Source organism: Branchiostoma belcheri, unplaced genomic scaffold, assembly GCF_001625305.1.
Source record: "Branchiostoma belcheri isolate BF01 breed outbred unplaced genomic scaffold, Haploidv18h27 scaffold138, whole genome shotgun sequence".
Taxonomy (NCBI): Eukaryota; Metazoa; Chordata; class Leptocardii; order Amphioxiformes; family Branchiostomatidae; genus Branchiostoma; species Branchiostoma belcheri.
In genome coordinates, this window is record NW_017802802.1 from 66529 (window position 1) to 92393 (window position 25865).

At 42.8% G+C, this 25865-nt stretch overlaps 1 protein-coding gene and 1 long non-coding RNA gene across 6 annotated transcripts in view; one reads left to right on the top strand and one right to left on the bottom strand.

The window, feature by feature from the left end:
- LOC109464432 (AT-rich interactive domain-containing protein 3A-like) overlaps positions 1–25865 on the top strand; it is a 46523-nt gene that overhangs the window by 7221 nt on the left and 13437 nt on the right. For all 5 annotated transcript variants that reach the window (XM_019761413.1, XM_019761417.1, XM_019761412.1 and 2 more), the window contains 2 exons: positions 5117–5189; positions 19351–19534. In XM_019761413.1, the coding sequence (XP_019616972.1) occupies positions 5117–5189; positions 19351–19534 (257 nt within the window). The remainder of the gene's footprint in view (positions 1–5116; positions 5190–19350; positions 19535–25865) is intronic.
- On the bottom strand, positions 10908–18333 carry LOC109464433. Its single transcript, XR_002139888.1, has 4 exons — positions 18260–18333; positions 17834–17887; positions 16251–16395; positions 10908–11033 (listed from the first exon to the last, which is right to left on the bottom strand). It is a non-coding gene; the product is annotated as an uncharacterized LOC109464433 (long non-coding RNA).

Below are 25865 nucleotides of genomic sequence, written 5' to 3' on the forward strand. Positions count from 1 at the left end.
TTCTTGGCACCGTGAAGAGTCCTTTTATTTTTTGTACCACCAACAAATAGCTAGCATCAGCCTACAATATGCAATACGAAACAAGCAGCCGTTTTCCGTCAGCGACTTTGCCTCACACTCAATATGCTATGGGATAGGGTGATTCAACTTATTACTGTATACATCAAGGAAATAAGCATAAAATTGACTCTGAAAATCAAAATCCAGTTGTAATGCCCTGAAATTGCTTTGGGTGCCTTTAATTCGCTCCACCTCGATAGACTAACTCGTACACGTAAATTCCTAGGCTCTTTCAGAAGGTCAGAACTAATTCTGTGTGGACAAGAAGAAGAGTGTTCTAACCTAACGTCTCTGTGTGTGTTCCACCTTGTAGACTGTCTAGATTGTGTGAGAAGTCCAAACTGTGTCAGACCATGCGACTGTGTTTTGCTTGTGTACTAACTCGCCTTGGTTACGATGTTTGCTTCTTTGAGGACCTTTACGGTCGGGTTACAACTTGCCAGCAGACGTTGTCATTTTCATTTTCAGTTGCTTGATGCTTTAATATTAGAATTGCCGTAGTTAGAAATGATATGACAAAATTACCATTTTCGAGGTCTAGTGGATGCATGTGAGTTGATCTCCAAGCAGATCTTTTGGCGGCTTCAAAACAGTCTCAAATTGGCAGGACAGTATCCAATACGCCACCGTTTGTTTGACTGGTAAATAGATTCCGGTACAAAAAGCCCGATAAAAACGCATAAAACACGTCGAAAATAAGTGGAAGCATGAACTTCTGCTTGGAGAATAGCTATAGCTAGTTGAGAGTCAGTCCCCGCGAAGTTTTGGAGCCCGGGGTATAAAGCCAGTGGTGACAGGCAAATTGAGCGCTCAAACAAGTCACAAATCCGTTATCAGAAGCGGATGTAATCTATACAAAAACATTGTAAAATGACGTCTGCATTGTGTCCACACTGTGGCATACTGTTTAGGGAGAAGCATTGGTTCGCCTCCAACCGGTGAGCAGTTGTCACTCGTAAATGAGTCGTACATTTAGCACCAATCCAAAACCATTTGAACATGGAATACAATGTGCCTAAGTTGTCCAGAGTTCCTGCCGATATACGTGACATCTCAAGCATATTCAGACACGCCGTTCTAAACAAACTTTTTCAATGTGCACGTAAGAGTCAAAATGGTACTCCAGTCGCACCAGTCGTCGATGATAGAATAGAATTTTATTGACACAACATGATGATAGACATGCGAATGAAGAGTATCTAGTAACACAGTAATGCCGCTTGAAATGTCCGGAAATGATCTCATCCAGTAGTAAATTTGATTTGTTGTTAAAAAGTTCAATTGAATTGGTAGTTTGTGATTTACAACAGAAGCAGTATAAGAGGAACTGTCTAATTGGTAATATTTTGTACACACTCGCCTCCAGCAAGAGGGTCGCTTTGTTTTGGCTTCTTTACACAATGTGATGGTGACACAAAATTTATGAAGACGAGATTCCCTATAAATAACTTTTATTTACTGTCTGCATCAGTGTTCCGCCTAAGTACCAGTAATTGTCCAAACAAACTCGGACTTTATCTGCGGACTCGGCAAACATTTGCTGGCTGTAAGCACTCGTGTAGAAAAATTTCCACTGATTATTGCGACCGGGACGTCGTTCAACGTTGGTATAAGCAACATGGCCTGATGAAGTGGTTCTCGAGTGTGCTCTATCTACTGTATCTGTGGGCAATAGCCCGTCGGTAGATACGTCTCTATAAGACCCATAAACATTTCATTCTACCACGCACTATAAATATTCGTTCGTCTCACATCAACACTTATAAAGTACAGGGTTGTTTGTTGTCCTTCCGGTTGTGGATTGATATTTGCCAGGTACTTAAAAAAGTTGGGCCATTCCGAGGCGCAAAAACCTCACCACTATGGAATCGTATCTTTACGCACGCCTTATAGCAGGCGTAAAGGTACATGCGAGTGAATAATTGGAACATTTATACGCATGTTTTAAGATGTGCTTTATATGGATTCTGTGCAGTGTAAATCTGAAAGTGCCACAATTTGCCGACGTCGTATCAACCACATTCGTGTATGACACTCTGAATGCACTTTTGAACACTTTTGACGTTGAAACTCTCACCAAATGGCCGAGACACATATGTGTGCATACCAAGATCTAAAATCTCGGTGACCATAGCAAATCTATGACATAACCAGCTACCTTTGCTGCATCAAATATGTGCAATATGAATGAAACAAAATATCATTTTTAAACTCATCAACTTAAAATGGAATTCCATTTTCGGCATCCTTGTTAGGTACTCATTAAAAGTTGTCCACTGTGAGAAATAGAATCTTACGACTATAGAGAAAGTTTGCAGTACAATTAACAATCACCACACCAGTGTAATATCACTTTTATACACTAGAAACTGTCACAGAATCCTTGAATTGTCTTGACTGTGCAAACAGATGCCGGCTGCCCTGCCCTGCCTCTCCCACTGCACAGTAAAGGGATTGTTATTAACACAAAAGGCACGTAATTATCCGGCGATGATATATTATCGCGGGCTTTATCAATATTTAGTACTGCTATGCATCTCATTTATAGCATCATTGAAACGGCTGGGCTGTCAATAGGCCGTAAAGCAAATAGCACGGCGTGGCGGGCCGGCTGTTGGCGGCCGCCCGGGTCTGGATCTGTGCAGTGTATCTAGCAGGTATATTTATTGGCAGGCTGCCAACACCGCCATCAATTTTCAACTATTTACGTAGCGTGAATAATCTAACAGTGGGGGTGAAGCACCCTCTCGGTCACAAGGCGCCCCGGGCGCAGGATTAATTTGCCAGACAATTTTGATATCACTCTAGGAATCATTCAGCGATGCTAACTATGCCCGCCCGGCCTTGGAGAGAACAATAATCAATTGTATATAAAGGCTATTTTCCCTGCGTCGGACGCATACCAACACGGCAGACCAAAGCATCCCGAGTCATTCAATTCGCTCGTTTATCAAGCGGACCTGTCAGCCACAGGCTTCCATTATGTTGTTGATACGTGAAATTAAAGTCTGCGCGATGGTGGCTCGGAGCACGTCATGACTTCTGGCTGCGGGTGAGGAATGCGTCACGGCAGAGCACCCAGCAATATTGCCCCGATTGCAGGTAGATCCAGTGTCACCCCGTGAGAAGTACACAGACAGACCTGTCTGATGTAGCGTGGCCTCCCTTCGACCGAGACTTCGCGTTAACTTGTAGTCTAGAACAGACTCCTGAAGTGGCAACAAAAATAGAAGAAACTGGTCTTTCGGGGTGAAGAATTCACCAAGCCTAACGCTACTAGCTCTCTGGTACTTGTCTCTCTATGACTAGCCTGTTGCCAGAGAAAGTATATAGGCTAGCTCCTCAGCTACAGGGATAACATGCCCCCAAGCAAATTTTACCACAGGCCAACTTAGTTAGACTCTAAGGGTACAACTTGGGACTGCCCTGTGTGTTGGCCTGGCATCCAGGCTCTATTGCAGCTGACTCTTCTGGCAAATATTGTTCACTCTGTCCTGCCATTGGATGAAGCCCGGTGGAGACTATATCCTCTGAACCAGTTGGCAAATGTCGGTGGCATTTGGCGGAGAAGGGACATTTCCCAAGCATGTGCAACAGGAAGCCATGACATACACAACTCTGCCTGTCGATATCAAATAAACAAAGGGAAATCTAATCTGTCGAAGGTCACGGGTCGCGCAAACAGCCTAGCATGTAAACCAGCACTCTGTACACACGGTAGGCAAGGATTTGATTTGATTAAGGGAATGGCAGTTGGGTGGAGAATGCCAACAACATACCAGCACACAGGATTAAAGTGTACTTCAGCCGGGTTTGATATCACCGAAAGAGGAGGTCCCGATAAAAGGGAAGTCTTTGAGAGCGGAGAAAAGGCATGCCTGGCAAACATCGCGCCAGTCCACACACCTGACACAGGTGCTTATATAAAAGTGCTCTCGATGACAAGTGGGGGGACCGGTCATGTCTGGGACACCCAAGAAGGTGTGAAAACTTCCCCCCGCCGTCTCACGACCTAGATAAAGTTGTAAGACATTGTCGCATAGGTGTGGCCCTGTCATCCAACTGATACCGGATATGACATGAATAAACGTTCGGCCAAACGCCTGCAAACAGCAACAGATGTTTCTGGAACAAAGCCGCGCAAGAAGACGATATGCCAACTGTGCGACTTGATCTTATCACAATCAAAAGGTGTACATAAAAGCAACCATCGCAGGACGGTTGCGAATTGAGAAATCATCCATCATACCTGTCATACCCCACACAGCTGTTTGTGTCGGGAGAAGAAGGAGGTCGCACCAGACCGCATCTCAAACCTCTGCCCTACATTTCACTGTCATAAAATACCTAGACACTACAAAAAAACTCGACATCTGGCGACTTTTATGCCATATCTCCAGATTGCGTTGTGAAATCAAAGTAAATAAACGTCTGAAAGGGACTCGGAAGTGATACAATTGAAACTTCAAAAGGAACAAGCTCTGAATAGTCATTGTCCGCCATGTCATTGTGATTAATGATGTCAATGTAGGAAACGCATGGTTCTGTATCACACACGTATCACACAGAAATACTTCCCAATGGTTAGTCATTAGCTTGGAAATAGACACAAAGAACGAAATGAAAAGAACAGACAGAACTTGAAGACAGACTGGTTTGGGCTCACAGACTGGAAGAAGAGGATAGAGTTTCGGCTTTTGTTAGCCATTGTCGAATTGGCGATTGCAGAGCACAGATGAAATATACACGATTAATTAAAAACTTTAAAATAAATTAAAGCAAGGAAAAAAGGACAAACGTCCATGAAAATGACCCTCCATTTGTGACACTGGAGACAGATAATAGTCAGCTCAGTCGCTGGATACTGACTTACTCCTGAGAAACGTCACCATTTTGAGAGTCTTTATTCACACGGCCCACTTTATATAAACGCTTGGATTACTTCACGCTGTGAATGAACATTTTAAAACAGACTTTTTCTCTTGGTAGCTAGACTAACACTGAGTACAGAAAGTGAAGTCGTTGCTAATTTTCCCCCTTTCCTTATGTTTTACAGCTATATGAAATAGACGACGATCCAAAGAGGAAAGAATTCCTAGACAACCTCTTCACCTTCATGCAGAAAAGAGGTAAGGGTGATCTTGAAATACTATTTTTTGCGGTAACAAGAGAGAAACGTATATCCTTGTCATGATGGCACCAATGCATGCTCCTGTGGTTAATGCATCTAGACAATTCTTGGGATGTCGTTCAGATTTTCTTTAGGTGGATTGCATGAAACTTATAATTAGTATGTGGCTTATGATATTTCTAAGAAACGAACCCCCTGGTGGCTTTCCTTCTTATGTACTGTTGCAATGAACAGATACAGGTCTGTAGTAGTAGTAGTTTTAGGAACGCAAGACATCCTGAAAACTGTACTCTATCTAAGATATATGAACAGCATTCGATCGTGATCGAGATATTTCTCTTCCTCATTATGTACTATTTCCCTGCGTGTATACATTACTGTAGACCTCAGGGTCTCCTACAACTTTTAGTGCTGTAGCGGTCGACGACTTATAGATATGGGACATATATGTGTCTGCATTCCCTTGGGTTATGGTAGGGAATGTAAGACACACTCACTCACCACGTACGGAAATGTCAGTACAATGTGTTATATCATTTTACGAGTACGATGAAATGTTTGGACAGTTTGACTAACATTCCCCAACTTTCAGTTAAGATGACGAGTAAATGGAAAACTCAGAAAGAGCTGTCATCGTACTGTTTTGGACGAATGGTACGGTAGTAGAACTATTGTAGCACGTCCTGTAGCTGGGTGTTGTCCTATTCGGTAGTCAGATCGCAGCTAATTTGCGGTGTACTTGCGGTCATGTGGTTGCACTCAGGCATGGCAATTTGGGGGTTAGTTTTTCTGGATTCCAGTTTTGTCCGGCCACTCGACATGCGTCCATTTAGGTCTTGGATTACAAGGTCAATAACGCTACGTACATATCAAACATACAACAGTTTGAAAACCGTTTGAAAAACCTTGAACCTGTGGAGTAGTTAAGGTAGCCACCAGAACAAGAAACAAACTTCTCTGCTTAATGAAAAAAAAGGTAAAAGTGTAGTCCTTAGCTTTTTTCAGGCCGTAGGGGCAGTGGGTTGTAGTCTACTGTGTCTAGGGCACGGTATAGGAAGGCGAAGCCCATCCCTCTCCTTGTACAGTCTTCTACCTCCCCAACCGAATTCAGGTACCCATGGTTAGAGTGGAGTGAGGAAAGTCGTATTAAGTGGCTTTCCCAAGGACACAACGTCTTGCCAGGCTAGAATGCAAGGAATCGAGCCTATGATTTCTCGATCTCGAGTTCGCTAGTCTAACCACTCGGCCGTCTTACAACGCTGCATGATGATAATATAAACCAGCACAGAGTCTCGGCCACGCTTGACCATATATAGTTGTAGTCTGTCAGTTTATCTAGATACTCCGGTGAAGGCGCTAATCTTTCATGGCTGATAAAACAAAGTCAAAGTCAAAACACGTATTCTTGTCTGTCCGTCTGTCTGTCTGTGCAGTATGGGTTTTAGCACGATAACTCAAGCCTTGGATGGGTTGTCATGAAACCTGGTATGATTTTCCCAGCTAGTTGTTCCCATTACTCCGAGATAACTCTATGGCAGCCCAGACGTAGTCCCTCGCCATGTCCAGCCATGCCTGACCCAGGATGCGCCAAATTGGGACTACACAGGAGGACTGTTGTGCACGCAACAAGACAATGATATCAAAGGGAGTCTGGCTGGAAACGAATTACGTGACGCCATTATCAGGGGCATGTCACACACGTTAAGTGACCTATGGGGAAAGGGGCAGGAATCACGGCGGGTGTGTATGAACTGAGAGCCCGCATAGCGGTCCCCAATACTGCCGAACTACCCCCCTCCCCAGCCATGGTTGGGATGTTCGGTTGGTGTACATGTTCGGTGGCTACCGTTCGGCTGCGCCAGCCGAATGTTTTAAAATGTTAACGTTCAAAGTCAGCATAGGCCATAGTCAACAAAGAATTATTAACTATGCTGTGAAATTCGTTTCTAACAACTAATGCTAAGTATGATAGAAATTCTAAAATTATCTAGGAGTCTGTCATGTTCAACTGTTTTTAAAAGTTGTTTTTTTTTTACATGTGACAAGTGTTGACTAGTTCTGTCAGGTCAGTTCATCGTAGTGATGCTGACACCGAAGAAGAGGATGGATGTCACTGGAAATGTCTGGGAGTAGTCTCCGTAATTTATCCAGCAGCAGAATTTGTAATGTCTTTGAATAAAACCATCTAGTACGCCATTCAAAGCTAGCACAATGCGGAGGGGGGTAATTAATTAGCAGATATCTGTGTGTGCATCGGAAGCCCCACTCAGAGCGGGACAGGTGTACATGTGCCCGCACTTCCAGGTAGGGGCAAATAAATCACCAGTTCCCATTGAAATCGGCATTTCCGGCAACACACGGCAAATTTGTTGCTTCAACAAAGTTAGAGAACGGGCACACAGAGCCAGGAGATGCGCTTCGTGTTGTCAAATCGTCAAAAATGTTCTACAGTTCCCGTTTGAAACTATGAAAGTTTGCACAATGTTTTAATAATTTCAAATAAGATCCTTTGTCATTCAACAGTAAATTAAATGCACATTACCTTGGAACGTGCATGAAGAGGTACAATTTATGAGATGATTTTCGTCATAACTGAAATAAGTAAACGAGTAAAATAAGGGTAGAGCCTTGCGAAGTTTTAAAACATGAACACTCTTCATAAAGTTTTAATAATCCGTAGTTTTTCGCCATATTTTGCCCGCCCGTAAAATGACTGTATGACTCTTTAAAACGGACATGCAGAGGTACAATGGAGGAGATGCGCTTCAACTCTAAAAACCTCAAACATTTCATAATTCTAAAGTCATTCTTTGAAACTATAGGAAGCATGCATCTGATAATTTTCCAATGATCCGAAGGAAGGTATACTTCTGCCATGTATCTGTTATACAAAGAACTGTGTGAGTCATTCTGATCTGGGAACAGCACAGGCAGTGATTAAAGTGTTTGTCGGCAGCTGACCATTCCGATTAGGTGGTAGGACAGGAATGCTGCTCGAAAAGCACCCTCTTAACATATCTGAAGGAGAAGAACAGGGAGACATCGCAGGAAACGTACGTGACATTGCGGTATGCAGGAAAGAACAGACTGACATTGTGAGATCACCAAACTGCCTGGGATTCAAATTTCCCCATCTTTGTCGGAACACCGGGTACCGGTCAAGGCACCCGGAGCGAAATGTTAAACAGGAGTTTCAAAAGTCAACTTTCTGGTCGTATTTTAATGTCGTAAGTTGAGTCGACCCTATCCCATGCATACTAATATCATCTGTGAGGTAAAAATGCGATGTCGCTGATGGAAAACGGTTGCATGTTTTGTATTAAAGGCAGGTTCTAGATATTTATTCATTGGTGGTACCAAATGATAAAGGGACTCCATGTATTTTGGGGGCTATTCAAACTATGCAAAGATATGACCAAAATGTACAAAGAAGTGGCAGTAAATGTCAATATTAAAAAGATTTCCTCATACGAAATATTTCTCGTTTGTCCGACCTGAAATGGCATTAGATGCCTTCATATACATAAGGTGATGTAATGCAGTGTTTGTTTTAGGTTCTGGGAATTATATTTGATTTCTAGCCGATAACGTTCTATAATCTCCGCGTGGGTCCTGATATGAAAGACCAGCCGGATGTTAGTGATACCTACGCTGACCCATAGATCACAAGTCTGATTGCCCCCCCCCCCTCCAATCTACACCTTCCCATCAGTATTACAAAGGTTGACATTTGATGCCCCACCTGCCTGCTATAACTACTTTTCTATGACGGGGCTGTACGATAATGCAATTACATCCTTTATAATCAACTGTGAGAAAAACGCCGACACAAAGGCAGTCCCTGCACAGCACATTTCACGTAGGCGCTTGTTTCATGCCTAATGACGACGAAGAATTTTTACTTTAATCGTCGCATCTCAGCCCACCCAAATCTTAATTACCGTCCTTCCTATTAATTTAGCAGTAGACAATGCTGGGAAGACGCAATAATGGCCTATAACTCCGGAGTTAATACCTACTGGATGTTATTTCAGCGGAATCTTTCCTGAGGCGATCACGCTATCAATTCAGATTGGCGCCCCAACATGAAAACTCCGCGGCAAATGGAGAATAAATTACTATCCAGGCCTCGAGAAAAACCTGTACGGTCACTTTTTATAAGAGCTCATAAGCCACATTAAGCATATTATCCCTGGGGGCGCAAATTTGTGGCTGCTGAGAGCGGCATAAGTCAGCTCGGGCTTGTATAGTAAATTGGAAATGGTTAAGGGTAGAATTCACTTTGCCCGCGCCCTGCTACAACACATGTTCGGGTCACCCCCTGCATTAACCTCCCTGTGCAAAACGTCAATCACCCGCTCCCTGCTGACACATTCGAGCCTCCTTTGTACACTCGGCCCGACTCGGAAATGGCGAAGACAAATGTGCTACATTACAACTTAAACTGACCATGTGATTGTATTGGATTCACCTGCTTTGTCGGAGGCTGGGGACGACTTTGCGGCAGACAAACGCTACAGTGAATCCTGTCTGTCCATGCCGTTAATACTAGTATGTATGTGCACCCGCAACAGTCTGCTATTCTCATAGATACTAGTATTCACCGTATAGAAAAAAATACAATCTTAGTTTTTTAAAAGTAGCAAATTCTAGTAGCTGAATCCATTCTGGTAACTGAATAAAAGCCTAACCCACCACGCATTACGACACATGTACGGGCAAAGTTACGAGCTTGTTGCAGTTTATTGTGGATTTGTCAGTTGATGTGCTCTGTTCAGTTCATTCCATACATAAGCGATTATATTGACCCTTGCTGCTTGATATAAATCTGTACATAAATGGTTCAAATGGGCAACCTTAAACTGTATTGATTCAAATGTGTAATAATACGTGTGCCACACTCTAATCAACCCAGTCGTTGTTGCCAATGTAACAAAATATTGCAAATTCATTACTCTGTGCTTATAAAAGTCCTTGTCTCTAAAGTATAGCCTATACATTCCTGTACTATCATCGGAAAGTGAAAATGTGTCTCTCTATACATTCTATTTTGATTAATTTTATAGTGATATCAACTTATATTAACTTTTTCTAAATCAGCAATACGCCAGCTACAACTGTAGCAATGTGACTTGGGAAAACTTTTCTGGAGGCCTTCTCAATTAATAAAACTCAGGAAGGCACCTCAGAAGGCCATACAAAGAAACTGTGTTCAGTGTCTTCGACAGTCATGAGCATCCCAACGTCCATGTCATCTTAGTTTGTGACTAAGACTAAAAAAATGTCACAAACTAAGATGACATGGGCGTTGGGACCAGACGAAATACTATGGAAGATATCTGGCGCATGCATCCTGTCATAGCACACATCATCTAGAAGACTTCCCAACATGACATCCCTGGGATTTACTTCCCAACATGACATCCCTGGGTACTTCTTGCGACACTGCGTCAACTCTGCGTCTCCAAACAAGACCCGTAGTCTCAATCAGACTCGTTTTAATAGCAGAAAAATAATAGAAATTGGACAAATAATGGGAATGAAAGTTTTGAAACTTTATTTTCAAGCTCAACCTCACAATGTCTGAACTTTGTTGAATTCACAATATTTAAGAATCGTTCCACACTGAAGAGTTGGAGATAACACCTATGCTTGTTAAGATTTGTACAGAAATTTATACTTGATTATACGAATCATACGAATAATTTAACGTGATTATACGAAGTAAACAATGACTATTGACGAATTTACTTCAAATCGGTTAGCAAAGGTTGTCCTTCCCTGGGCCTACCGACTCCTCCAGGGACATCTTCTCTGTGTCTTCAGACCTCCACGATGTTTACTTAAGGGAGGAGCAACAAACAGATTGTTGGCTTGTTGTTACTCGATAGGATCTTACCAAAGGGGGTAATTAACACAGCTCCCGGGGCCTTGTTCTTACCACAATCACCGATAGTTGTGCACAGTGCACAGATTAGTCACCGCGGGCCCAGGGGGAGTAGTCCTCTCAACACACACTGGGAGGGGCGTGCGGTCTGTATGACAAATTGGTTGTTGGCAGGTTGTCGCTACCGGGCTTGAGCATATATGACTGCACCAGTGGAGCCTGTGCATCGACATGTCCGAGAAATATAAACACGATAGTAGACCACACAAGGCAAGGGCATGGGAGTAGGACTCTCCCACACATTACACATATACACCACCAGAGCAACGATTGAGACAAGTGTCGAGGCAGAGGCTCTGTATATACACCTGTTTAATGTCCAATGTGAATGTTGTCGATCGCGTTACACTTGTGCCTTACTTAATGCGAACGGTCAACAAAAATGCCCAGGCAAAGTACAACATATCCAAGAGTCTCTGGCAATGTAAAAAAAAGTTTTAGCTCATGAGTAAACGTCCAGAGCAAAACAGTTACTCAATATATAATAACAAGAAGTGAGGTGATATTTGAAGTTTTGAAAGGTCCTATAAATAATTTTAATACAGTTATAATGAGGCTAACTGGACAACTGACATTTTAAATGCTACAGGATTATGTGAAGTTTACCAAGTTTTTTTGGCATTTTAAGTGCATAAATATTTACGAACTAAAATCAATTACTTGTATGTTATATGTATATGTGTGTATATGTAATACGATCCCGTGTACAAGCCTTGTGCATGTAGCGGGGACACATGTAAGGGAAAGCCAACAAGATAAAAGCATTTAACACCGGGAAACGCGTCCGTGCACTGATTTCACGCTAGCCGCCACAGCGCACCGTACAGACATGCCGGCACAACTAGGCACTTCCACCGCATTACAGCCCACCTGAGTGCGCGGATTCAACCAAATTCCCACCACTTCATTTCATTTGATATCTAAAACGCGGACTCGGCGATAATTTCCTCCCCAACAATGGTTCCTTTCTCTGCCCCTTACAATAGCGCAAATGCGGCACTCTTGTGTGGATTGAATCAGACCTGGTCAGGGCCAATTTTCCCCAGCTATCGTGATAAGGTGTGCGGAGGAGAGATACCTGTTTTTCCGAGATAAAGCCAAACGCGCAGGTAATTAGACTCATATTTGATTACTTTCAGGTTGACCGATGTACAGTGTGTATGCATGTATGTGCGCCCGAGATCGAGCCTTATCTGATGGCTCCGTATCAGTGCAGTCTCCCCGGCCGACCAGGCCATTCAGATACACATCAGTGATGTCTTCATGCTGAGAGAGGAGAGAGAGACAAAGCTCATCTACACATGCCTGATTGCTTTGCATCTTAGATAGCATTCCGGGCATAAAACGCCTACTCCATTTATAGGGGGGCTCTGCCCCTCTCTTCTTCCATTAAGACTTTCTGACGTGTGTAATTAAGTCTAGCATTTGATGGCTTAAGATCACGCTGATAGTCAACATGTACACCCTGGATAATTCATCTGATCAAAGCCGGGGATTCACGGCTACCATTCTTCTCTTCATTTCACCCTTCATTTTGTCTGTCCTTGAAGTTCTGGGCAATCAATTTCCCCCCACACTCCCCGCTGACTCCCAGGCTCTCCGCATTCCATCAGGGCTAATTGGGTGGATCAGAACAGATACAGGACTGCAGGAAGAGGGGCAGAGCCAAAATCTGAATGAACTCCGGAGAAGTACATGTCGGTACACGGATGGAGGACTTTGTTTGCATGGGAAGGGACGGGCAGTCTTGTACCACATTAACTGATTATAAGGAGAGAAAATTACAGACGCAGAGTCACATAGTGGAAACAGTTTCTTCAACTCAAGGCCTGATGGCTCTCAATCTTGAGAATTGAAGAATAATTGACGGTTGGAACGCGCGCAAGATGTTCAAATGATCAGTCGGCGGTCCTCTATGCATGTAAAACATAGTCTGGACTAAGTGCACAAACAGAGGCCTGACCCCTAAATAAATCATCAAGCACTAGCCACGCTATCATACGCCATCCTGTAAAATAGTTGCTCAAAAACCTCATGGGCATCAGAACTGTACGTTATCTTTGAGAGACTCAAACACATCTATTTGAAAATTGAATGGAAAGAAGAGACAAACGTCAGCATTTTCAACAGCCAAAGGACCATGAAAACGTATCGCCACCGTTAACAACTTTGACCCCCACCACTCTAACCTTACTTACCTCCACATTGCCCTTGCCTTTGATCAAAAGATACCTGGAAGAGAAAATTGATTCGGAAAAGTTATCTCCTGCTTCTAACCCTTCCACCCCACAGGAAATAAGACTGTAAATCAAATTGCGCCAGAAAGGAAGACAATCTACTGCTGTCTGATTTTCCCCTTTCATTTCAAGAGAGATTGATTGGCCACAAGTTGTTTTATCTCTCCATTTGAGTGGCTTTTTGCATGCCTCCCCTGGTAGTGGAAGAAAGAAACAAGTCAATGTATGGCCTTCCATTTATCTAGCATAAGGATCCCATCTGATAATGGTTTGGGGCAACAGTACATTAGTACAACACAGGGGTCAGGCCCTTTCTAAATGTTTGATCAAATGTGGTAGTATATGGGATCTCCGGGGAATTTGCCGCTATTTGGCCGTGGAGGCGATATTGGCAAAGCCCAGTGTTGAGCCATTACAGGACTAATATTTATTCCCGGTCCTGCTAGTGCCCAGATTTATACAAGACCCCGACCTGGGCGTACAATTTCTACATCTGGCCTAACAGGGGTATATACAGGCAAGATTCCACATAAAAAGGCATTTCCAACAATCACCTTTGCCTGGCCCTGCTCTGATGGCACCTGATGTGGAGTAATCACAACGGGCAGTATTGATCCATATTTCAATCCTTCCAATGGATCTAAATTCAGCCTTTTATGGCTTGGGTTGTATTCTGTGATAAGGAGATTCTATAAATAAATGGCAGGGGATGATAGGACATAAACCTGATGATGCAACACGCCAGATGACTTTATGTCAGCTTTTAGCGTGGCTCAGTCCAGTGACATACATTTTTTCACACTTCTTATTCCATCTATCACAGTATAACACTTCTATGTCGTGAATGAAAATGCAGTGTTAAATGTAGTACTTTATTTTCTACTTGATGTAAGAGTTCAAGGACTGTAACTTTTAGAATACCTAAGAAAGGAGGAAGGGTGATAATTCAAATCAAGATAGTGGCTGTACTCCTTGATTGTCATAACATTGATCTGATATGCATTTGAACATATATGTTTTGACATGTATATATCAGAACATAGCAACATACCAAATATCAATCTCTTAGGAAGTATTTTTTCTTCAGATTGAACCAATTCAATTCAATGTAATACTATCTGGTACCATGGAAGCTAAACAAGACGTTAATAGCATTAAGTGAAGGATGGATGTGCCACTGTTGAAAACATGTCATGGAAAATCCCCAGCGGAACACTAGGCCTTCCAAGGGGCCAGATTTAGCCAAGGTTGACTGTTTTCACATAGGAGTGAGACCTGTGATCACGGAATGCCACTCTGATTGGCAATACAACAGAAGCCAGTCAGCCATACAGCAGATGCATATGCTGGGCATACAACAGTCTCGGTCTGACGGTTCCGAGTGGATCCACACATTCTTACATGCAAGCCAAGGTGATCTCATTCTGGGTTAGGTGTCCAGAATGCATGAACTTTTCTGTCCCCAGTTGACAGATTTCTGAAAATGGGTAATTAAGAGGAAGGCATTTTGGAAGTTTTTGATCACATCACACTTGACTGAACACTTCATGGTGATTGAACATCTATAAGTGTGATGCTTGAAAATGTTTTGTGCAAACTTTACCTGTATACATCCCAAATGGAAGCAAAGGCCCTGTCCTCTCATTTCATTAATTTTTGCTGAAATATTTCTGACGCAGGCTCACTTACCAGACCCAACAGAGCTGACCTTAAGAGCACTACAGTCTGGCAGGACATGCACTTTTCATTAGTACTTGTCGGTCTGCATCAATTACATGAACCCAGTCTCTGACAAACCTTAAATTAAATCTATGTCGCCTAATTCGTCTGGGAATTCCTCTATCCACCTGTGGCGGAGGGGCCTTTGTGTGCCTTGTCATTCTGGCAGTCATGCTTTGCTGCTTATGAGGGAGTCCTGATCCCTACATGTTTAATCAGTGTCATGTTTCAGTTGATTAAAGCCCACTCTGTCCTTCATAAATGTGATTTCAATGAAGTGAGGCATGTTCCTTGTGTTGTGAGAGGGGATTACCAGGTGTCGATACAAACCATCCATTATAAAGGGCCAGCCTTCATGCCATTTCTGCGTTCCGGGGCTTCCTTTTGGAACACCGGTCACACCTGGACTGTGCAGGGGAAGTGAAAGCATTAAGACAGGATGGGGAGATTTCTTCAGGTGTTTCGCCATACACAAGACCCCTATGTGGGATGTCTGTATCCAGTCACTGGAGGATACTTTATACATTGTTGCTGTGTTGTTGTTACTGTGGTTTCCTCTCAGCTCTCTGTGCATTTGACTGATGACTTCTTTACGTGATGAAGAAGAAATCCAAATAAGCAACACATGTCTATTGTACATTCTGACAGGTATCATTGCTTGTCTGTTCTTTATGCAGCTTAGAGTTTGACCTTAGTGCATAATCCTCCCTTCCTGTAATTAAGATACAGCACATTTCAGAGGACAACATTGATTACACAGTATCATGTGCAGAACAGCTATGAAATATCCCTTGACATTTCCAATCCGTCCTTGCAGCTTTAGTATATTATGTATATGAAATCAGGTGAAAACGATTGGGCTCGAAGGGTTGAGGCTTTAACGACGTAGGCTTATCTGCCTAGTATATCAGAACGACCCACATTTAGCAACATTAAAGCGTGAATTACATGTATATTCTCCTCATCTGCCTATCACAATGGTGTTTTATACAGCGGTAATACCAGAAAATGGAGTGTAAAGCAGCAGCCTTTTGCTAAAATAGCATGGTAATCTGGGAAAGAAAGGGCAGCCATGAATATCTCCACATTCCCCTGGGGCCATATGACTCATACCAAAGTGGAGATTTGGTGCAGTGATTCAATTCAAATTAATTACCCGAGGTGGATGTTTGCCTTTGTCTGCGTTTGACCCTGGGTCGGCTCCTGTCACCTCAAGCCCATTTAGACAGTTTCTCTCAGCACCCAAATCTGTGATTGCAATGGCTGTTGACAAGTCCGGATCATCCTCTGACAACTTCCTGCTTTTAAAAATGACAAGAAGTCATGATACTTCAATACAGAAAACATATGTAGGCTCACCAGAAGCACAAGTATAACAATATAATGACTGATTTTGCTGGACAAAAACTTCTCCAATCTATTAGGCATACAGAGAATATAAACTGAGTGTCACTTAATAGGAATGTGGCTGAAGCAAGGACAGTGTGTACACAACAATAAAATATCTCACTGCACTAAACTGACAGGATAATCCAGATCTGCAGATTATCTCTTGTTCTGGTTATGATTAACCATGTTTGCACTCTCCAGTGTTTTTGTTGTGAAGCCATTTGATTGACAGTTAGAAGATCTGAAGACGCAACAGGACACTCTGAAAGCTGCTTTCACTTGTAGTATAGCTTTGGGTAGTCTACAAAATGTATTCTTGCCATACAGGAACAGACACATGTACCCTGTGGGCTCTGGCCCATTGCATATACGGTTGATCCAAGGACATTATCTATACAATGTCCTTGGTTTTAACTTAATGTTCATGTGGAAGTGTACCATGCTTGATTAGGGCTGTGTACCTAATACCTGTACTTGTACCTATGATAATATTTAAGTACGACCGGAACCTGTACCTGAACAAAATGATTTCGTTTGAGAAAACTCTCCTTGATTTATCTTGCAGCTCATATCAAATTATGTGTTTGCCCTGACTATCTTCCTAAAAAATTTTTAATGTTACATTTTAAAACGCGTTTCTTTCATATGGGGAACCTCAGAAACCATTGACAAACTGTATGCTTGAACAGTTTGATAACTGTACAGTATTTACATAAAGGTGACAGGCCCTTGCGAGCTACTCCATACTCTGACCTCTGACTCTTCCATCAGTGTACAGACTCTTTGTATGGCACCATACAGGCGAAGTAGGAGTGTGACTGTCACAATGGGTTGGATGCATGGCGGTACATTTATGTGTAAAACGTGCGGACACTGCTCACTTTGTGTTGGTGTACAATCCCTATGTTATGTGACTGTTATTGTCTGAGATTTCATTCATCATCTACATGTATGGTGGCATCACTGTGGTTAGAAGCAGTCAACACCGTTTATATATGCAGTACCTTGTATGACATATATTGCATTTTGATATTAACATTGTCTAGAGAGTGTCTGCATGCTTTCCCGTGAGGCATATAGACCCCCACATTGTGTGTTATCATCGCCGGCCACTTTAATTCAAGATCATTAAGCATTGTTGGGAACTTTATGAAGCTTGGTCGCTTAAATCCCATGTAGCATGTTATTTGGTATCCTGAATTCATTATTATTGAAAAAATCTTAGTCTAAAGCCAGATTGCCCAAAAATCACACTATAGTTTCCAGCATCCACAAACTATATGAATGCAAAAGAACATTCGAAAGAAGTTGAAGCCAAATGAAAGCCTTATTACAATATATAACGTTTACCATTCAACGTTGTCAGCATCCCCCCTGCAGACCCTCCCCATCTCTAGGAAATACCTGCAAAGGAAAGATAAACATTTTCTTGTATACAACTGTCATTCATAGTAAACTGTCATTACCTAGTTCAACATATACTTTGCAGCTTGCAAGCTGGACCCTCTATCTATGGCCGGCCAACTCCTCTGGCCAATGATTTCCCCCTTTGCCGATTTCTACTATTTATTCAGCCTGCAAAGGAGTCTGGTGGAGACTAATAGAAAACAGTGTGCCCGGTTTAATTTTCTCTCAAAGATGCAGTTTAAAACGTTTGTATCTGACATTCTTGGAACTTAACTTCTGGCTTTCAGTCACCCTAAGGATATACTAGAAACTCAAACAACAAGGAACATCTCTAAATATATAATAGACTGTGAATGAAAGCGCTACAACCTTTCTCTGTCTCCAACATGACATGATTTTTTACAACAGGCTGATGTCGTCTGCAGTGCCTGTCGAATCTGTCTTTTCCCGCCAAATTGATAGGTGTCATTTGACAGATCATTATTTGCGCCTGATCAAGTTGTCTGTATAATATTTCAACATTATCAATTAAGGATACTCAAATTAGAATGTCAAATTGATATTTTAAGTTTCTTAAATTATTTATGTTTTGGCTTTTTGGATAAAATTTATTTTGGAATTCCAAATAAATGTTTAAATTTGAGGCACTCAATTCAATGTAATGAGGCCCCCAATATTTGTTTGCAAAAGCAAGATGGCGGGTTTGGGGAGGTGAAAAGTTGTACACTTGTCTGATTATTTTTGTCTTCCGAATGTTTTAATTGTTGTTCCACGAAGTTATGTGGGAAATTTCTGTCTCAAACATTTCATCCACTTTCTGATACATTTGTGACCAGTTCGGCGTTTGGGCCTAGTAGTTCTGATGAACTTAAATTTGGGGGTGGGGGGCACTGAAGAAATACAAATTTTTGATATGATGAATCCTGTGCTAATCTTCAGAAACACCGTTTTAGTTCAAGTTGATACAATGTGATACGAGTTGATACGAACATATATGTATTTGTCAGATATCTACTGGATACATGATTAGATTCTTGTATATGTAATATTTTCTGTTATTTCATTTTACTCATTTTGTTAGGATTCTTGGAGGAATATTTGGCCAACATCATGTTTTCACCCAGATTTGTGTGTGTGTGTGTGTGTGTGTGTGCGCGCGCGCGCGCGTGTATGTGTATTACAACTTATCATATTGCTGGTAGCAGCCAACAGCACAACGTTATTCAGTCAGTGAGTGGTAGATGTCCCTGCAATTGGTTATCCATGTGAACTGGTTGCCATTTTTATTTTGTCTTGCGGCAACATTGAAGTCTTCATCCAGTCCATTTCTTTACATCAGAAGATTTATGCGCTAAGTATCTAATTTTAAACAACTTGTACGCTAAAATCAATAAACAGTTACATGCAGGAATGCTACATTACCATAAATCTAACTCCTGTATTCACGCTGTCTGTTGCAGGGACGCCGGTAAATCGTATCCCCATCATGGCCAAGCAGACCCTAGATCTCTACCAGCTGTTCAACCTGGTGGTGGAGAGAGGGGGCCTGGTGGAGGTCATCAACAAGAAACTCTGGCGTGAGATCACTAAGGGTCTGAACCTGCCCTCTTCCATCACAAGTGCTGCTTTCACCCTTAGAACACAGTGAGTATGCTGTTATGAACCTGTGCTGTGGTGTAACCTTTCTAGTCCTCAACCTTACCCAGAATCAGAATTCAGAAATGTGTATACCTCGACTTGTTACCTTGAGATCCACCCTTGTTAAAATGTAGTCAACGGATTGGCAAGGTGGTCTTGTGGTTGGGGTTGTGGAATCTGGGTTTGAATCCCTGACAGGGCCCACTGCTGTGTCCTTGGGAAGGGCACTTTACAACTGAAATCCCTACAATTTAGAGTATTGAAAGTATGAATCAAACAGTTTGATCAGGATGTAAATATATTTTGAATGCACAAAGGTTAAAACTGCTGAAAAAGTGTCACCTTTTCCCAGGTTGGACACAACCAACCACCTGTTGAATAACAGCTGCCCCACAGGGTGTAAAATTGCCCAGATGTAGATGTACAGTAAGCCGATGTGTGCGTATTTTTCACAACGGTGTTAACCTCCATCACATGTCATTTAGGTAGTGTTAAATCCTTCAGCCCTTTGTTTGAAAGGTGTTGTTGTCTGAAACCTGTAATTTTCTGGCCAAGCTGTTGGACTATAATTTTCCAGTTGGTGATGATGATAAGACGATATGTTAGATGTTGGTACCAGGTGGCTCATGATACCCTTTTGTCTTTATTTGTGATCTCTTGCCTAAGGACTAATTGCAAGTTACATGCATATGTTTGCCAGGGTTTGACTCCATATGAGCTGAAACATTAGGTACAACTTGCTTACATTGAGTTGAAGAATATCTTTCAAAGTCAAACAGAGCCCAAATAGGAAAGTGCAAATATCTGGATAAAAAAGTTTAGTTTTCTCCTCAGAACAAAGATCCAATCAGAACTTACCTTCAGGATTTTTCATTCACCCCCACAACTGAAAACATTCTTTAAGTTGAAGTGAATTCAGTAGTTAAATCACTAAATCTATAGACTTGTACTTTCATACATGTTGCCTGTAAGTTTCATCAAGTTGGGAATACATTTATGCCAAGATAAAAGATTTGCGCCCACATAGTAAGCACATCCCAGATTCCATTAGTAACCGTCGGAAGAGCAACAATCTGCCATTCCACAACCTCCCGTGGTCATCTCATGTATTCCCCCGAGCTGAAAGTGAACTTAATGATCGGCGTGGCCCGGCTTAGCCTTTGTTATTATCAGATGGGGCTGTACCCCCTCCCGCTGATGTAGCGATCTCCTAGCCGGGGCTAAGTGGCTACAGACGATCATGCCTCATCCGACCACTGCCGAGCACTCCCCAGAGAGCCATGTTATCAAACCTACAGGCAGCATTCATTCACAGAATCAATTTTACCACCCTAATCTCCCGAGGTCATCGAGCATATATATTTGATATCCTGCTGCCAGTACAATTTCCTTTTACTCGGGGTGCCGTTGACTGGCAGACGAGGAAGGCCCATAAAGCGCAGGTATTTATCCACGCCACTGCCAGGCTCAATGTTGCAATTGGGATTGAGATGATGGAATGTTGATTAAAAGGGGTCAGAAGGTGGTTGTAAGACAGGTGCTCTCCATTATTGTTGCCATCACCTTGGCCGTACATCATGACTACTCACTCCACCTGCAACTTCTGCCTTGGCCTTCTCTGCTCATACAAATGTGCCTCCACGCCCTTTGTTATTCATGATGCACTCCCTCCGCAAGCAAATAAAAAGGACCAAAGGCGCTTTGATGCCAGCTTTTTTTCGGATTCAATTAATTCCCATCATTGTGTGGGGTGAACGCCGCACCTGTGCACTGATCCCCGCTCCGTGCTCTACATCAAATGTTTGGTATCTCGCATCGAGACATGTTCGCCAAGGCTCCGGCAAAGAAAACAAACATGTCGCAGAGGCATGTCCTCCTTTACACTTTTACACACTATTTCTTTAAGCTATTATTAATTAACCATGAACGTGGCTGCCAGGGAGTCACTTATGTCCTCCCTTTGAAGTTTGACATCGGTCCACAGACGTTTTAACATTTGATCCTCCTGCATGTACTGGATCATGTTGGGAATGACGTGGGGAAGATTAAAAGTGTTTAAGGCAGTCAGACTTGACTGGGACATTATAAATCCCCCCATGTCACATATCACAATACCCCGGTTGTGCTGGCATTAAAGCCTCTGATGGCCGGGCCCTGTTCCCACCCAGTCTGAGTGCATCCAGTTAGCACCTCTCTAGGAAGTGCCCATCTCTAACCAGCGTCTTACATGTTAAGTCTGGCAAAGAGTAAACAGAATGCCTGGGCGTCCGCAGGTGATGCACCGCGTGCATTAGTCGAGCCATCCTCGATATTGGGCTAGATAAGTGGTGCGGGGAAAAAGTATGGGAGCGGTGATTTAGGAATGTCTGGGAGTGGTGCTGGTTTAATTGCCTGAAATCAGATCTTATCGAGGCCGGAGAGTTACATTGTCTGGGCCAGTTTGGCCGTGGGCAGACATCGTGTAATCCGATTTACCGAAGTAAATATGTTTACACTCCGGCGTGGTTTTACACTCCGCGCTGACACGCACTTGGATGTCGTCTTAGACACAGCAGCATTGCTGGGCATTGTTGTCTGTCCATTTGTGTGTTTACGCCGGGAGTCTACTTACATGTCCCAACAGAACGCCCCACCACATCGGGCCACTCGATCCCCCAAAAGGGGAGGTAAAATCCACACCGCGATTTCGTAATATCAATCTGCCCGCCAACTTCATCACGCGGCGCCATTCACGGCCACGACCGGTTCAATGGCAGCGCCGCACAATGTGGGACAATGGAGGTTCAGATTGGGCTGATAATTCTGCTTATTTTACACCCCTGGCAGACAGACGGCCAGACAGGACCTCATCAATCTCGATCAGGCCTTTCATCAACAAACACATCGCACATCAGCGCAGGGAGCAGATGGTACTTCCCAGCCAGAGGAGCGCCCGGCTCCGAAACCTGATCAGTGGGGGACCCTACCTGATTTATGCTTCATATCACGGCTCTGATTGCACAGTAATTGTGCTTTTAAGCCCCCTACATTCGGGCCAGTTCATGCCACGCTTGGCATCATTTTAGTTAGGGGAATCAGATGCATTTGCACTGATCAGCTAATAGCCGTAATCCAATATATTTGACCCGCCTGCCCCTGTTTCAGCACTTCTTTCAGCCTCTTGATTTCTATCAAAATATTCGGGGCTTGATGTCCTGGATGTGTGTTTGGGCCCTGCCAGACTTCAAAAGAGATCAGGGGGCCGTTCTGCTACCTGAATTACTCATCAATTGAATTTCTTCGAGGGGCGAAAACACTGGGAATAATGCATGTAATGCGCGGCGTGAAACTCAATTCGCTTGGGGATTCAATGCATGTCTGCACCCAATAGCCCCGCTGATCCCACTTTCAATTGGTTTCCTTGCCCATACATGGAGTACATACTTTAATACATGTACCCGGCGGATTCGGGCTGGGGCTAACCGACCAGCACACAACTTAATGCAATGGTCCACACCAGCTCTAAATCCATTTTCCAGGCCATTACTGGTACAGCCGGCAGGAGTCAGGGTTAAGCATGGTGAAAACTTGGGGCTGGACTTGGGCGAGACTCAGGGATTGACCTCTACATGCCGCTTACTGACAGCCAGCTGCGTGGTAGTGCTTTATATTGGGGGAGGGAAATGAGCAAAAGGTTTTCTGGCAGTAGTTGTTCACATCTGATCAATGTGCTGTTGAAGGAAGGGGAATTTTTTTCTGTGCAATATTTATACTCTAATGGGATCGGCAAAGATTCAACATTCATGTCAATGAACAACTTCTATACTTTGCTTTTCAGCTCTTTATCTGTTACTCAATTCTGAAACACATCTGTCATCAGATGGAAATCTGCAAAAGGGAGGGTGTTAATCCTTCCACTGTAGGGAGCTTTTAAAAATGCTAGCCCAAGGTGAAAAGTTAGCCCAAGGGAGGACATTGCTCATTTTACTATTTTTTAGACCATATCTAAATTAATTGAATTTTTTTTTGTCAGTTTGGATGGTCATATCAACAGTTTTCACATTTGATCTGACATTATGCCCTAGCCACAACTCTGGACCCTAAAAGTGCTGCTGTCAAGTCTCATCAAACTTTTTCTGAACCAGCCCTGCCAGGATAGGAGCTGTTTGACCTGGCCTGCCCCGTCCTGCCTGCTTTTAGGTTTTACTCCAAACTGGTGACAGTCCCTGCTAAACCCAATTTGACAAACTTTCTTATAGCTTAAACTCCACAAACATTAACAGGCTTCATCCCACTTAAACAATATTTCTTGTCTGTACGTCTTTGGAGGGCGGCGAGGCCGTGCTTAAGGCCTCAAGTTCGGACGTCAGCACTGGCAGATGTTTACTTGTGGGAACGAACTTGGGACAAAGCCGGATTTCTGTATATAAAAAGGGTCTGATTAACTGATTTCAATCCATTAGGGCATTTTGGGATGGAGGATCCCGGGTTAAGAAGGTTAACCATTCTGCGTGCTGACAACAGCTGGTTTTGCTCGCTGGCAGAATCTGTTTTAGCGAAGTTTCCAGGATGAATTAAACAAACATGAAGGGTGGATTTTGATGGCCTCCTCAAGTGTCCTTATACAGGCCTGCAGTATGTCCGTGCCTCCTGATTACATCGCACCATTCGTTTCTTTTTCAAACAAATAACTCTATAGATGGCGTGAGCAAATTCGTAGCTAACCTTACGGTGCGGTCACGTTCATAGTAGGCCATAGTACAATTTTGATGTTGTAGGATTTTCAAGCAGGTTGTGACAGAAACGCTATCAAGGACCTAAGAGTAAGACAATGTTTTCTGTACTCACATAACAAATGAATTTTGTATGACATATGCATGACTATCAACAAAACCACCAATTTTGACACCTGTAAATTTATTGCCAAAAGGCTACCTCAGCAGGTAGAAGGTCCAAAGTGTTCTATTGTGATTTATCTCCACATATTTGTGCAACCATTGCCAGTTGTGTATTGTGAGCTAAACCGCTGCAGCTTTTCACTTCATTGTGCCTCGTGGACACAAGGCCATTTTTTGTCCCAGCAGATGCCCATGGTACCTTGACCGACTGTGTCTGGCAGTTGAAATCAATTTACTGTGACACTTTATGGCAGTTAAGTTGAAAGGCAAGAACATACCAGTCTATTTGTAGTATTTCCTTCTTCAGTTTGGATTGGCAGGTCTCATAATGCAAAGCAGTTTTTGAATATTTGCTTGGCAATGGCCCAGGAGGTATGACATTAGAGTTTTTTTATCCCACATGTAATACAGGACAATGAGAAGGGTTTTTTTATTTCCTGAGGCGATATCTGCTATGGCCTTTGATTTTATCTGTAATAGTATATAATTATTCAGATCTCACTTGTAGTTTAGACCCATTTCTCTAACAGGTATTTGCTTTCCTTGAATCATTACTTGGGGGGGCATTCCTGTATATACATGTAGGCATGACCATACCTTTAGATTAAAAAGCATTGTGCCATCATGATAAGAATGTCATCCGACTCAAATGATTAATGAGAAAGAGATTCAAATCAGTAGATCATCACAGATAGACACACCTGCAAAATTGATCTGGCCTTCACAAAGTTAAATTCCTGTCCTGGTATTCTGCATATTTTGCAGCATATGCCAACCACATACAACCATTTTTTTCAGCCCACAATACAGCCTTGTTCAGCGCTGTATGCCAAGCGATTCAGAGTGGGAAATACTTGAGCCAGTCGTATTTAAGATATGTGAAGTGAAGAGGGAAGAAAGGACAGGTGGGGCTTAATTGATGTATAGTGTGCTGTGACCTTGAACAGGGGCACCACCCATTAGTAAACAGCGTCTTTGTGCCGTCAGGTGGGTTTGTCCAAGGTGGATGGGTCCCGTACATTGCAATCATAGCCAACATTCAAGACCAACAGTCAACACAGCCCTGAGATACCCCGCTTTTGACAAGATTCTACAGGGCTCAAAATACCACCTGCATATGCAGGAATTTCTGATGTCTACCTGCACCTAACCTGCACAAGTCCATGTACTGAATTTGTACACAAATGTAGGTTTCTATGGATTTTTATTTCCTGCATTGACTGGTACCACCTCTGAAGTATACAAACAGTTTTGCATGTATGTATGATCCATACCTCTGATAGGTACAGGTAAATTTAATTGTCTGGTGCAGGTAATTGTCAATGTTACCTGCACCTGCAGAAAAAAAGGATTTGGAGCCCTGCCCTGAGATATCCCACTTTGGACCGGATTCAAGGTCTGTCCATTGTTATGTATGTTTGGGTATGACATATATGTGTACACATTGTCAGGTGTTTCTA